Below are 15,071 nucleotides of genomic sequence, written 5' to 3'. Positions count from 1 at the left end.
GAAAACAACACACATACTCTTTGTTTATTGTCAACCTTTGTTATTGCTTAAAGCTTATAGTCAAATTGAGAAAGGTTAAAATTATAGTCTAATTTCGACTACTGCGGGAACACTAGTGTATATAATTACACTTGGTTATCCAAATCTATGCTTTAGTCTAGTGTTCGGGCTTATTTAAAGTCGACAATAGCTATTACATTTTATTTGCTTTTTTTGGTCTCCTTTTACGATGAACAAAGGGGAAGGGGAGTCCGAAGAGAAATAAACTATTATATTCTGGGTGGGTAAATAAAACTGGTATCTTAAGAAAAAAATGTATTTAAAAATAATATGAAAAAGTAAGGTTTTAAACTATACGTAACAAAAACACTCTCAGAATATAAACTTAAATTAATACAACAACAAAAGATAAAGGTTTCGCTCTTATATACTGGATTTGCTGACTGTTGCGAATGAAAATTACATTTTAATTAAAAAATAAACAGTAAAACTACAATTAAGTCTTAAATGCTAAACGTTTGACAAGGAATGCTAACTTATTATCGCGTAGATCTTGATTTGTAACTTGCTCCCAGAACAAGAATTCAAAACAAAAAAACATTCTAAAGTAACGGAAAAGTATTGGCGATGAGTTTTACAAGTGAACTTACTCGCGACTCTGCCAGCCATGCCTAAAACTAAGATCGATTGACATATCACTATGAACTTAACTTAAACTACATGCAAATATACCGCTATAAAGATGTTATATGTAACTATAGAGGTTGTCAATGCGTGCAATGTTTAAAAGTTCGACGAATGACGCGATGGGAATTTTTAACACGACGTCGTTTGATGAATGGCCATAGGATAGGAGATTAATAAACAACTATAATAATATCATCTAGTCATATTGTTAGTTGTCTTAACATTTATTTACGTTAATTCGTCATTTACCACATAATCCAGAGTTCAAAATCTGAAAATAGAAATGGCAATATTAAAATAAGATTGTGCAGAAATTAAGTGGTGAATGTAATATTTATTTATAAGCGAGAAAGTTTCTAAGAACAGGCCACACGGGTTTTGATTGACTGCCGTGACTATAGAATCAGTATAGCATGCGATCGGCAGCGGATCTATTGTGGTCTCTCTTACGACACTGTCCTCAAACCGAGAAGTACTTTAGAATATTTTACTGGTGGTAGGACCCCTTTACTGGTGGTAGGACCCTTTTACTGGTGGTAGGACCTCTTGTGAGTCAACGCGGGTAGGTACCACCACCGCCCTGCCTATTTCTGCCATGAAGCAGTAATGCTTTTCTGTTTGAAGGGCGGGGCAGCCGTTGTAACTATACTGAGATCTTAGAATTTATATCTCAAGGTGGGTGGCTCATCTAACCAATAAATAATAATTAAATTGGATATAGTCACAAAAATGTCTTACAAAGTCCCCCATTATGGATATGCGCGTTGTCTGGTCGCGAGTCGTCGAGGCGAGTCACGTCAGTAGCGCGGCCAGTCCAGAGGCCGAGCGACGTCGCTGGACGCCGCCGGCCGTCGCACCGGGCCCACGCGACCTCAGCCACTATGGAAATGACAAATGTTATGACTAGAATTATACTCTGGTGGTAGGACCTCTTGTAAGTCCGCACGGGTAGGTACCACCGCCCCCACTATTTCTGTCGTGAAGCTGTAATGCGTTTCGGTTTGAAGGGTGGGGCAACCGTTAGATGCCTATGGGCTCCAGTAACCACTTAACACCAGTTGGGCTGTGAGATTGTCCACGCATCTAAACAATAAAAAAAAAACAAAAAAAAAAAAAATTCATCATCATCATCTCAGCCTGTCCACTCCACTGCTGAACGTAGGCCTCTCCAACTGATGTCCAGCGCGGCCGGTCTGTTGGCACCTACATCCAACGTGACCCAGCGATTTTCACCAGGTCGATCCATCTGATAGGTGACCGTCCCACAGGCCATTATACAATTTAGCTGGATTGATACTGGATGGCTAACAGAGCCAGAGTAGTCTTAACTATGTAAGTAATGGCTCGCAGTGGGTTCAAAGTATTGATCGCAGCTCCAATAAAGGATATTGCTTTTAAAATAAATAAATAAAAATTAAAAAATATAATATTTGTATGCGTGGCTTAGAAAATAACCTAATATCTTTGAGAGGGTAGACAGCTATTAAAATGCGGTTAAGACATTCACCAGAGAATAGACAGCATGGCGTTGTTCTCCGAATAATATAACGTACTGAGTTTGCCAGGTGTCTACTGCTGGTAGATGTATTGATAAACCGCTCGAGTAGGTACAAACATTTTCCTGTTTCTGTTGCAAAGTACTCTCGCATTCCGGTTTAAAAGGTCATACAATACAATTGAGACTTCAACCAGACATGTCACTAATCCTGTCCGAGGTACTCGTATTGTAATGACCATGAGCCATGAGTTGCCACTTTACATCATGAGGGCCGCCGAGATAATTCTTCGGCACGGCTCCTACACATGCACAGCTTAAAACGTCACATATCAGAGAAAAAAATATTTAAAATGGCTTACTATTTTTTTAGGCTCCCTACAATAATTTATATATTATGCTAGATAAGTTACTTGAATTGAATTTAAAAAGACGACAACATCTTGCACCATTTTCTAGAAAGTTCCTTTGGCACGATGATTTGTTTGAGAACTTTAAGTTTTATTCAAAATATTTTCATTACACATATCGCACTATACACACACACTGTACATATCGTAAATCGAACACAGAAACAGAATTATTGAACCTGCTCGCTTGAAAAAAATATGGACGGTATAAACTTTCTTTCGTAAGTGATCTTTTTCGTAAGCGAGGTAGGTATTATTTAGTGTATAATGTGTTTAGTGAAATCATAAGAAAATAATTGTAATGCACAGAAAATAAAGTAAGGACTCACCATGTTGGGGCGGTCGCGTTGCACGCGGGTACCCTGGCACACTGCGGAAACAACAAAAAATAATTAATTAAAGATGAATCACATAAAATTATCCTGCCAACAATAGCTGACCAGTCCACCCGATAGTAATTAATCACCAATGTTCGTGGATATTGGGAACATTATAAGGCTTACTGAGAAGAGAAACAGCTTGGCTTTTTATCACCACATATAATCAGAGGGACTCTCATTCTTTGACGAGGATGATTCTAGAATGATGTAATGTAATTGCAGAAATAAACTTTGAGGGTGGGAGAATAAATTTCTTAGGTCCGAATAGCAGAACGCACGATTATATTAAATAATTAAAATTTCGTATTTATGGTTTACGGTAGGTGCAAAAATATGGTTACTCGGTTACAAATATTTGGTTTCTAGAACATTCGAGAAACTTCGCCCTCATTACATAAATATGTACAAACAAAATCACACGATAGTACATTTTAACCTTTAGTTCGTATTCGATAAATATATGCAATAAACTATAGCAATACACTATGAATATCTTAATGACATCTTATTATAAAATATAATTTAATGAATATTTTTAATAGCGGCATAGTGTAGTTAACCAAAATGAAAGAACAAAAATATAAAATAAAGGTGAATAAAAAATAAAAAAAAATTCAGCAAACACAAATTTAGAGAGTACCATATAAATTGAACAGGATCTTAGTAATAATAAAGTTTACTCACGTCCCGCTGCGCTGCCCGAGTGCGCAAAATGAACGCGCACTTTTTAATTTATACACGATAATCGCCCTGGACGCGTAAGGCGGTCAATAGCAATTAGCAATCTCTATTAATAGTCTTTCTTTTCATAGGTATTTTTAATAATAGAATTTATCATACTCATACAAGCCAGGCTGTTTGGAGTTGGTGCTAATTCTACCCTTTAACTTTTCCACTAGAAGTATTTTCATATAAATTGCCTACTGAAGTTGTCGTCTTGTCTATTTAGAAGCAACGCAATCATCAGTGCCATCAAATGCTTTATTATAAAGCAATTGAGCCTTCAATAACAAGGCTTTTTTTATTGCCCTTGTAGGCAGACGAGCATACGGCCCACCTGATGGTGAGTGGTTACCGTCGCCCATGGACTTCAGCAATGCCCCCCGGCATTGCAGAGCCAAGCCGCTGCCTACCGGTAAGGGTGGCTCTCGCTACGCTGTGATGGGTATGGGCTCCGGTAACCGCTTAAAACCAGGTGAGTCATGAGCATTAACTATAGGTAGGAATATAATTGCATCTCTGATATATACTGTACCAATGACCGATCGTAGCAGTAATATCATTACACAATGAAATAAAAAATGTAAGCAATATTTTTTCAGTGTCCTGATTAAAATTTATCTTTGAAATGTTCATAGTTATTTCTGTTTGCAAGGTTGCCTGCAAGAACCTCCTTAAAAGTACATTCAAAATTAATTTTTCAGTGTATTCTATCTCGCATTTATTGTTTTCATTTTAGTTTAGCTGTCGTTTCGAATAGTATACAGTTTCTTGGTCGCGCATGTTTGAGCTGTAAGACATTTGACAAACACGACACTAAATACTGTCCACGGCTCGCAAACACCGAAGAAAACATCTTAAAGTGTTACTGTTTCTTTATTCTGTACAAGGAGCATCGCTGCTCACGTATGCAAATTTATGGTCAGGTCCAAACACAAATATAATTATAATCTAAGTTTTTTTAAATTATAAGTCAACAAGTATTGGCTCATATATTGCACGAACGAATATCGAAAGAATCACATAGATTGGCCAACTATTCCGCAAAAAAACACATTAACAGACCACTGTAACAAAGATATTAAGAATCAAAACTTAATTTCACATTGGTAATTTGAAGTTAAAAAAACATGGAAAGACAAACCCACTAACTAGCTATATAATATAAATCTTAATGACATCGATTTAAGCGAACTTGAAATAAATCATTAAATTAATTAAAATAAAGTTATGAATTTTATTTGCCACTTTTTTAAGATTACATTCTAATGTGAGCCTACCCGGAATTGAAATTAGTGGCTATTTTATGTTAAAGGTTTCTTATTACGACAAGACGAAACGATATGAACGAAAATAATGAACACGTGTCCCTTATTTAAGACTAACATTAAATGACTGGTGGTAGGACCTCTTGTGAGTCCGCGCGGGTAGGTACCACCACCCTGCCTATTTCTGGCGTGAAGCAGTAATGCGTTTCGGTTTGAAGGGTAGGTCAGCCGTACTATAGTTGAGACCTTAGAACTTATATCTCAAGGTGGGTGGCGCATTTACGTTGTAGATGTCTATGGGCTCCAGTAACCACTTAACACCAGATAGGCTGTGAGCTCGTCCACCCATCTAAGCAATAAAAAAAAAGAAATAACATTAAATGAGTTTACGTGTTGGTACTAATCTAATATTTGATATTGATTGAATTGAATATAAAAATATCATTTAAAAACCGGCCTTGTATTTTACAAAATTACCCTCTCCGATGTCAATGTTGATGGTAGCTGGACAAAATTGTTCATGTTATTACTATGTATGTACTCATTTAAAAATCTATTGCGATGATGCTAACAATAAAACATTTATTTCAGAACAACTAAAATGTTCTATGTGTATTTTTTAATGGGTGAACGTGCTTACGGCCTACCTAGTCCTAAGTGGCTACCGGAGCCCACATGCACCACAACTCGCATGCCGCCACGCACTTTGAGACTTGAGGTCTTTGGTTCAATTCCATTATTGTAATTACGTAAACTAAAACTTTGGTGGGTTTGATTTTTATTACACGATGTTATTCCTTCATCGTGGAAGTCAATCGTGAACATTTGTTAAGTACGTATTTCATTAGAAAAAAATTGTAACCGCCGGTTGAAATTGAACATCGTCATAGCCGTATCGCTTGATACGAGTACACCGGGCATTTTATTCTTTACAAGCTACACAACGTATATTGTGAAATGAGCATTTGATTAAACTCTAAATGTATTTATTCAGTACATGAAACCTGCATTATGTAATCTGTAGCGTTACATAAACAATTCCGCCATTTTGGATGGCGAAGCTCCAGTAAATTTAATAACCCGGGAGAGCTTGTCAAAGACAAATGTCCACCCCACACCCCGGGACAATATTACGTAAGTTTCTTAAAATATAAAAGACAATTTTCAGGTTGGGCGGGACGTTGGGCGGAGTCGGACCACGCCCAGCCCGGTGGGCGGCTGCTGGTTCTGTTTGAATAACTTTCCCACGGATAATTCCTTTGAAGCAGTTTTACTTCTCCACGATCTATGTTTTATATATGTATAAAATCGGTAAATGTGGTTCTCTGCGGGGTACTACGAATATATTCGCATGTAGTGGATTGCACTATTGATGGTATACCGTAGCTGGTCAAATTGAATGTGATATTTCTAGAGGATACTTTTCATTAGTAGCAGAGCGTATTATGAGAAAGAGAGCGTGAAGATATTATCAGGCACGTTTTGAGGCAGAAATATCTAGTAGTCGTGCACTCCGTTCTGTAAGGTAGTACAACCGTAATGTAATAATTGTTCCTTCATCTGCATATACGCATTGTTGATGGCCTGGAGGTCTTAATAACGGCACAAACATGGAGGACCGAATTCGAGGACTTAGCTGGAAGGGAGGGGAGGGAGGGAGATCGCCTTTCGTGATATAATTTTTTTTTCAGAATCTGTACATATTTTCATCAAAGTGTGAAGTGCTTACTTTCCGGAAAGTATTTATTTATAAAACAACATTCCATATGTATCTACAATCATAATTTGGTTCAGAGGCGACGCAATCATAATTTCTGTAAAAGTATTCCCTAACCAAATTTATCAATAGATTCTTGTACTTTTCAGGTCCCGCTCTTTACAATAAAATTAAAACACCTTAATATTATATCCCCTAAACAAGAAGAAATACAAATCTTCTATCTTTGATTGATTGCAAATTTTGAACTTTATAAGGACACTGAAACTGTATTAAATTTACTTTAAATATTTTTGGTTACACCCACACACATCCTCTTACATTCACTCATGCATACACAGAGGGTATATTAACACATTAATTTCATTATTACACTTTTGTTAATCGTTTTAATTTTTGTCTAGTAATTTTGAACTTTTATGTAAGTACCTAAAGCTGTTGTGTTCTTTGTAGGAGGAGCACTTCTGCTTGAGATACAGGTTTTATCACCTAGTTCAAGAACAGATGAAAATTATGATCGTGTTTCTACTTCTATTTTAACAATAAATAAATTACTAGAGGATGACCGAGCTTCGCTCGGCTTTTTTTTGATAAATTGTGTTTTTTAGAAATTATATTTAAATACTAATTGCATATTGATAAAATGACGAAATATGAATAATATTTTTCGATCTTACCGAGAGAATAAAAAAAAAATTAACAGGCTATTTAAAGAAAAAATCAAAAATTATCGATAAAGTTGATTATTTAGAACACGAATAAAACAAAATTTTTTGAAAATAAATCGTAGTTAGATCGATTTATCGCCCCCGAAATCCCCTGTATACTAAATTTTATGAAAATCGTTGGAGCCGTTTCCGAGATTCAGATTATAAATATATATTTATATACAAGAATTGCTCGATTAACAGTATTAGATAAAATCATTTTAGAAACAAAATTGTATTCATGTGTAGTTCAATTTTTTTTACATTGGTGGCCTATGAATGGATTACCTGTTCCGAAGTACTTAAATGATACCACAGACGTAATAATGAGAACGCTACTCATTTCGAGACAGGTCGGTGTTCAGTTGTGCATAATGCCAACTTTTTTTTTTAAAGTACCTGCCCTTGACTTTAAGTCCCGGCATAGTCGCATCGCTTAGTACGAAAAAAGCCACTGTTGTATTAAGCATGTCTTGTCCGATTCCCTAAATCCACTCTCGGTGCTTTGAGGTCCCTCCGATTCGGTCGGTCACCGTCCTCGTCGAAATCGTTGATTGGCATGAAAAGTTCGAAACTCACTCATAGCCACAGCCCACTGAGTTTCCCGCCGGTTCTTCTTAATGGGTCGTGAATTCGATCCGGTGCTAGATTCTACGAAGTACTGCTCTTGCTAGGGCTAGTGTTAGAAAATTCTCTCAGGTTCATCCCGTGAGTTTACCTACCCGTCCACACGTCCAGCTAAAATAATCCCATAGGCTACCAGCGAATAGGTAGGGAAATAATATTATAATAAATAATAGTTTAAAAAAACTAAAAACTTTATTTTCTATTTTTCAGTTGAATTTTATATAAAGCGTGTTTATTTGTTTTTTAAACTATTATATATTTTTCATTTTTAGTTAAATTTTCTATAAAAGCATATTTTTAAAACTATTAAGTACTTTAACATCAATTCCTGCCTTATCGACTATAGATAAAAAATTATATAAATTGGCAAAAATCTTATGTTGCAAATTGAATAATGAAATAATCTTATCAAATTAGTGTATTGTCATCGGTCCTCGATAAATCTACAAAGTTTGAATGAAATCTGGCTGTTTAAAGTGGGTCAAAATCGTGTCTAAAGGAAACAGTTACAAACATACAAACATACATACAAGTGAAGCTAATATAAGGCGTGTAAAAAGAAAACTGTACCTGCACATACCCTGATATAAAAGAAAGAAAGAGAGGTAGGTATATTTTTAATGCACTGAAACAAATAGTTTGGAAACTTTGAGTCTTTATTATGAAAAAATTACGTCTAATACAATATGTTTGTGTCATTTCTGGTTTATTTAAGACATTTTGTGATGAAGAACGTACTAAAACTAACCTCATACTGTCAAGTTTCATTAAATGTTTTCGAACATATTATTATATTATATTAATCTTAAATGCGTATCTTCAATCGAAAACCGAATGCGTTTAATAACTGCAAAATTATATTGTTGAAGACAAAAACGTGTTTATAGCTTTGTAGCTTTCGTGAAAGCAGAGCTTTTATCAAATTACCCATTTTAAGGGTAAAATAAAAGCCGAACAAATTAATGGGCTCGCTTCAAGCTGAAACAATGCAAGGGACCTCAAGAATGCTAATTTTTAACAACTAAACATTTTCGGTACGGAAAGTATCTAATGTATACACTCCAGTGCAAGTAAAGGGAACACCTCTATAACAAATATAATTATGTTGTTAATAATTTTGAGATAAAAACTAATCAAACTACTATTTAAATGATTCTTGTTATTGAATTTTTTGATTTGTATAGTTAAACGTTAAGTCATAAACTACTATCTTGATAACGGGAATTACATTGTTACTTGCCTCACAAAATCCCAGTTACGTATGAAAAAGTAATGGTTCATTGTAATGATTGTTAAATACAAATCAAATTTAATCAATTACATAATAATTGTTATCGGGATTCAAATTCATTGAAACTGTATTGCCTCTGCTATTTACAAACTAGGCTAAAAGTGGCAAGGGCTTCATTTAACAGGATGACCCTTTTTGTGATTACACATACATACAGTACATATTGATGTACTTCTATAGCTAATGTTTATTTTTTTTATTGCTTAGATAGGTGGACGAGATTACGCTCCACCTGGTGTTAAGTGGTTACCGGAGTCCATAGACATCAATTCTAAGGTCTTAGTTTTTGCAGTACAACGGTTGACCCATCCTTCAAACCCAAGCGCATTACTGCTTCACGGCAGACTATAATTAAGAAGAATTCCTGTACTCTTGTCATTGTCAATATCCCTGAGCGATGGTAGCCAATCATAATCACGTGTACCATAGGCCAATATACTCACGTTCAATGCCTATTTTATTTTGAACAAAAGGTCATCCGTTCCTCGCCTAAATTTATCTTTTAAAAAACAAATATCTCATAATATGACTCCATAGTTCATAGCTATAAATTTAATATTTCTATTCTCATCCACCAAATTAGTCTCAAGTGTACAAAATTTTACCCCTCGAACGCTTAACTAAATAGAAAAATAAAAAGCAACAGACAAAAGAAAAGTAAGTGCATCAGGAAACGGGGAAAAAAAGGACAATCTCCACCCAGTTCCTGTTTTTTGTTTCAGAAACACACATATTTTATTTACTAAGTGGCTATTTTGAATAAAAATGCGGTTTCCTTAGCGTTGGGGCCGTTAAAAAGTACAAAATTGTACACTCTCTCTCTTTTTAGATTTATGTCATTCAGCGTCGCCCGCTACGCGGCTCCGGCAGGTTTCGTTCGAATTACACCGTGAAATACTTCTACAAGTATCTCTGCTTGTGTAGATATTACTAGATTTATTTACGTAAAGTATCTGTTCACCGTGAACTGTGTACACAAGACTGACCGCCTGTGTTTAGATGGTTTTGGTCTAGTTAGATTATCAATATTAAAAACCTAGTCACAGTCTATATTTTGGTGTGGCATTTGTTGACAAAACTAGGCAAAACCATCTTAATTACTGAGCTCAGGTTATAGGAGCAGGAAACTGTACAGTCCTCAATATAAGACAATTGTTTGTGACAAGGGCAATAGAAAAGTGTGACATCACGGCTGGTACCGATGAGACCCGGTAACCATTTAGCACTGTGTGGGCCGAAAGATCTGCAACTGATCAAAGCTCGTAGAAAATTGCTGGCTCTATTACTTTTTTTTTTAAGCTATTGCATAGCTTTTATCACGGGCCTTGAGCGCGGCGACCGAATCATGAAATTCCGTAACGAAAAAAAACCTTACACCCTTCACTCCGCTTACCATGTAGCTCGCGTTCAACACATTCACACGTTGCGCTTGTGTAGTATTTGTGAATAAGCGCGTGGTGTGACGTCACACTGAATGCGCATCATGAAAAGTCTGCCCATCTCTCTCTCGCACAATGTTTAATATAGCGTGGTCTTCTTTTGTTATTGTTTTAATATTAAATTATCATTGTCTAATTATAATTGCATAAGTTGATAAAAAATACCGCGGCAGTTCCCGAGTGCCACATGTTTTTTTTTTGTTGTTCTTTGTCCCAGAAGGATATCCTGGAAGGTACGACGTGCTAACAAGCATCGGTTCGATTCGAAGGACAGGCCAGCCACTATACCAACACAATTAAGACTTCTATCTAACATCTCAAGATGAATAACGCCACCAAAAAAACACACTTAAAAGCCAGTAAGAAGTTATGATGAGCTTGTCCATCAATCAGAGCCTTTAAAATGTGGTTCCGGTGAGATTCCTTACTTGAGAGTCGTGATCGAGAAGTCGCTACTCGATAATAACGCTCTCTGCAAACAGACGATCCAATGATCACGAGCTAACTACTGATATTTGACGTACGGGTTGTTACTTTGTTTTATATAATTGGATTTTAAAAATTATTTCAATTTACTCCACTCTTAATCGCCTATTTGGTCAAGTGGTTAGTGGTGGTACCTAGTCTTACTGGTGGTAGGACATTTTGTGAGTCCGCACTCGTAGGTACCACCACCCTGCCTATTATTGCCGTGAAGCAGTAATGCGTTTCGGTTTGAAGAGTGGGGCAGTCGCTGTAACTATACTTGAGACCTTAGAACTTATATCTCAAGGTGGGTAGCGCATTTACGTTGTAGATGTCTATGGGCTCCAGTAACCACTTAACACCAGGTGGGCTGTGAGCTCGTCCACACATCTAAGCTATAAATAATAAAAAAACTTTTCATTGGCGTACTTGACTAACTGATGTCCTAGTCTGGTATTATTGAATTCCAGTTAAATCTCTGTTCGAATACTCATCGTGGTCGAAGGCTTCTTACTTCGGCAAACATCCGTCTGAGATATATTTGCTACATATTTATAATTTATAAAGTATGTATATAGGTCTATGGTTCTCGTAGTACCTACTTAATACGTAATCTTAGTTTAGGGCTACATTATGTGTGACTACCCCTCGCCCCTGATCTTATTTTGAGACATGAGGATGAGGTCTTCGTTTCATAGGAATTTTATTCAATTAATGAGAGCACGCCTAGAGTATGTTCCACCACTATACTCAAGATTGGAATAAGGGGAAAATTACAACAGATAGGATCGAATAGGCGTACCACGGAAAAATATGGAGCAGCAATAGCTGGAAGGTGGTCCTCGTCACACCGTGTCTTTAATTTTCTTTATTCTCCTTGGAGGCAGACGAGCATATGTCTCAACTAATGCTGAGTGATTACCATAGCCCATGGATGCCAGCAATGCCAGGGGCAGAGCTAAGCCGCTGCCTACCGTTAAGCATTCTTCACAAGGTTCGTTTGAAGAAGGGCATGACGTCACAGCATTCGGGAAACACCGTAGAGGGGAGCTCATTCCAAATCCGGATAGTAAGGTTTTTATATATTTTATTTATTGCTTAGATGGGTGGACGGGCTCACAGCCCACCTGGTGTTAAGTGGTTACCGGAGCCCATAGACATCTACAACGTAAATGCGCCACCCACCTTGAGATATAAGTTCTAAGGTATAGTTACAACGGCTGCCCCACCCTTCAAGCCGAAACGCATTACTGCTTCACGGCAGAAATAAGCAGGGTGGTGGTTCCTACCCGCGCGGACTCACAAGAGGTCCTACCACCATTAATAGCAATAGTAAGTGGCAAAAACGTGGTACGTATTATGTAACATCTTTAGTTATAATCCGAATTAATAGATGTAAGAAAAACTTGCAGTAAGACAATTCGCAAACCCCCTGTACGTGTTAATGACCGTGGGATCCTCTCGTCGGGAGCGGTCGATCACTGGCTCGAGGCGCGGCGCCACACCACTCTTGCGATTTATTCGTTCAACTGAATTATCTGTCGTAAAGCCCCAGTAAAGGAGTAGTATGGCTTGTTATCGTTCTATACGTATCTAAGACTTTTGGCTTATCGAAGTCTATATTTCTTTCCTATCAATTATTCAACTTTCGACCGAAAGACCAAGAAATAGGTGATTTTCCTCATTGACATTTATGATAGTTAGTAGATATTTTCTGAAAATCATTCCAAAGACAGATAATTTCCGTCAAAAAATAGCTCCTGGAAATGCACTGTGGAAGGACTCTAACCCGATGACAATAACAAGTAAGTTTTGAACTATAAAAATAATAAAATACTTTGTAACTATAGAGATATATAACTATACCGAGACCTTACAACTCATATCTTAGATGTGTGGACGAGCTCACAGCCCACCTGGTGTTAAGTGGTTACTGGAGCCCATAGACATCTACAACGTAAATGCGCCACACACCTTGAGATATAGTTCTAAGGTCTCAGTATAGTCACAACGGCTGCCCCACCCTTCAAACCGAAACGCATTACTGCTTCACGGCAGAAATAGGCGGGGCGGTGGTACCTACCCGTACGGACTCACAAGAGGTCCTACCACCAGTAATTACGCAAATTATAATTTTGGGGGTTTGATTTTTACTGCACGATGTTATTCCTTCACCGTGGAAGTCAATCGTGAACATTTGTTGAGTACGTATTTCATTAGAAAAATTGGTACCCGCCAGCGAGATTCGAACACCGGTGCATCGCTCGATACGAATGCACCGGACGTCTTATCCTTTAGGCCACGACGACTTCGATATCTCATGGTGGGTGGCGGCATTTACGTTATAGATCTCTATGGGCTCCAGTAACCACTTAACATCAGGTGGGCTGTGAGCTCGTCCACCCATCTAAGCAAAAAAAACATAAAATTTTGTTTTTAGGTATATATTGATACTTGTTTCGGATATTTGAAGGCACTTGTCACTTTAAACAATTGAAAACGAAAAATATGCATTTTTATCGTACCTCCATTAATATTAGTTACAGAAATTTAACCCTAAATATGCCGGTGACTATTTTCGTGGCACGTTAGCTCTGCATCTGCGGATATGCGCTAGTGCGGAAAATGACATGTCAGGCGCGTGACATATCCCAGTGACGTCATGTTAACACGAGTCAGGTATTGCAGGCGACGTTCCGGAAATATTGAATTATAGTTCAGATTTTAAATATTTGACTAGAGATTCACGGCTGGTATTTACGCTAATATTCATATATTAAAGCAAGTTCTACTTTTCTAAATACTTTCACTAAAATTCACTCACTCCATAATAACTTTATTTTCTAAACTAAAGTTTATTTAAATTATAATAAAACGTATTAAATTTTAAGCTTCAACATTATAATTTTACAAGTCCCTCGCTTCAAAACAGAATAAAGGATAAAACTTTGTAGATTCGATGCAAAAATATTCAAAACAGCCGTGTTTTGGCGGCCATATTACCGTGAGACAACGCGACACGCACGCCGCCTAGTGGACGGGACCACACATCGCGCTGACAGCAACCGCAAAATGGCCGACGAGACGCACTCAACCCGCGCATTAACACCGACTATCACCCGCGATAAGCACTGCACCTTCACAACTACAGTAAAACATTCATTTACATAAATTATTACTCATAAAGATTCACTGTACCAAACTTCACCAACGTTCGCGACATCAAATTAATTCTATAAAAACAAACTGACACTACGAATAGTATTATTTAAATGCGAATGAATAGATAATTACGTGTGACGTTACTAATTATCGCGGAGATATGTCGCGCCCGACAGCAAGTCGTCGAATGAAAACCTCCAGCATGTTGATACTGAATTTTATACTCCATCCCAGTCAGCAGAGCCTCCAAGTTTGCCTCCTTCAAATTCGTTATGCATACAGCACCAAGGGCTGTTGAATACCGTTCGCGTTTATTTATGAACAGGCAAACTTCTGGTGGCTGGTGGCACGAATACGTCAGGAGCCGCCTCCCCGACCGGTCGCCGCCGCACACGCCGGCCACAATGCATGCGATCGGTAAAAAGGGATCTTTATGTATTCACAAGTTTCGGCTCATCTGCAAGTCGTATTATGGAGCTAATTAACAACTTAATACGGACAGTTCAGGGGCGCCGCGTCTGCGCACAGACAGGGCCGGCCCGTGATCAAGGACGACGCCGTCATTATTTCTAACATAAAACGTTTACAAGTTCGCGGGAGCATCGACTACGTCGCGAACGATTGCGACTTTGCAATTGTAAGGAGCTTTCAGAAATTCCGCCCCGCCCGACACCCCCATCACAAAGTATAATGATATCGTCGC

At 37.6% G+C, this 15,071-nt stretch overlaps 1 protein-coding gene across 1 annotated transcript; it reads right to left on the bottom strand.

Annotated features, from left to right (window-relative positions):
- Nucleotides 1–302: 302 nt before the first annotated feature.
- LOC114240144 (uncharacterized) lies at nt 303–14,807 on the bottom strand. The gene is made up of 5 exons (XM_089736861.1): nt 14,501–14,807; nt 14,210–14,351; nt 2,922–2,962; nt 1,426–1,566; nt 303–958 (listed from the first exon to the last, which is right to left on the bottom strand). The coding sequence occupies exons 1-5, from the start codon at nt 14,595–14,597 to the stop codon at nt 933–935; spliced, it is 447 nt and encodes a 148-aa protein (XP_089592987.1). The 5' UTR covers nt 14,598–14,807; the 3' UTR covers nt 303–932.
- Nucleotides 14,808–15,071: the final 264 nt, after the last annotated feature.

The sequence above is a fragment of the Bombyx mandarina genome, chromosome 22 (assembly GCF_030267445.1).
Source record: "Bombyx mandarina strain Sakado chromosome 22, ASM3026744v2".
Lineage (NCBI taxonomy): Eukaryota > Metazoa > Arthropoda > Insecta > Lepidoptera > Bombycidae > Bombyx > Bombyx mandarina.
Note: the sequence above shows the minus strand (reverse complement) of the source record. Positions and strands in the feature narration are given on the sequence as shown.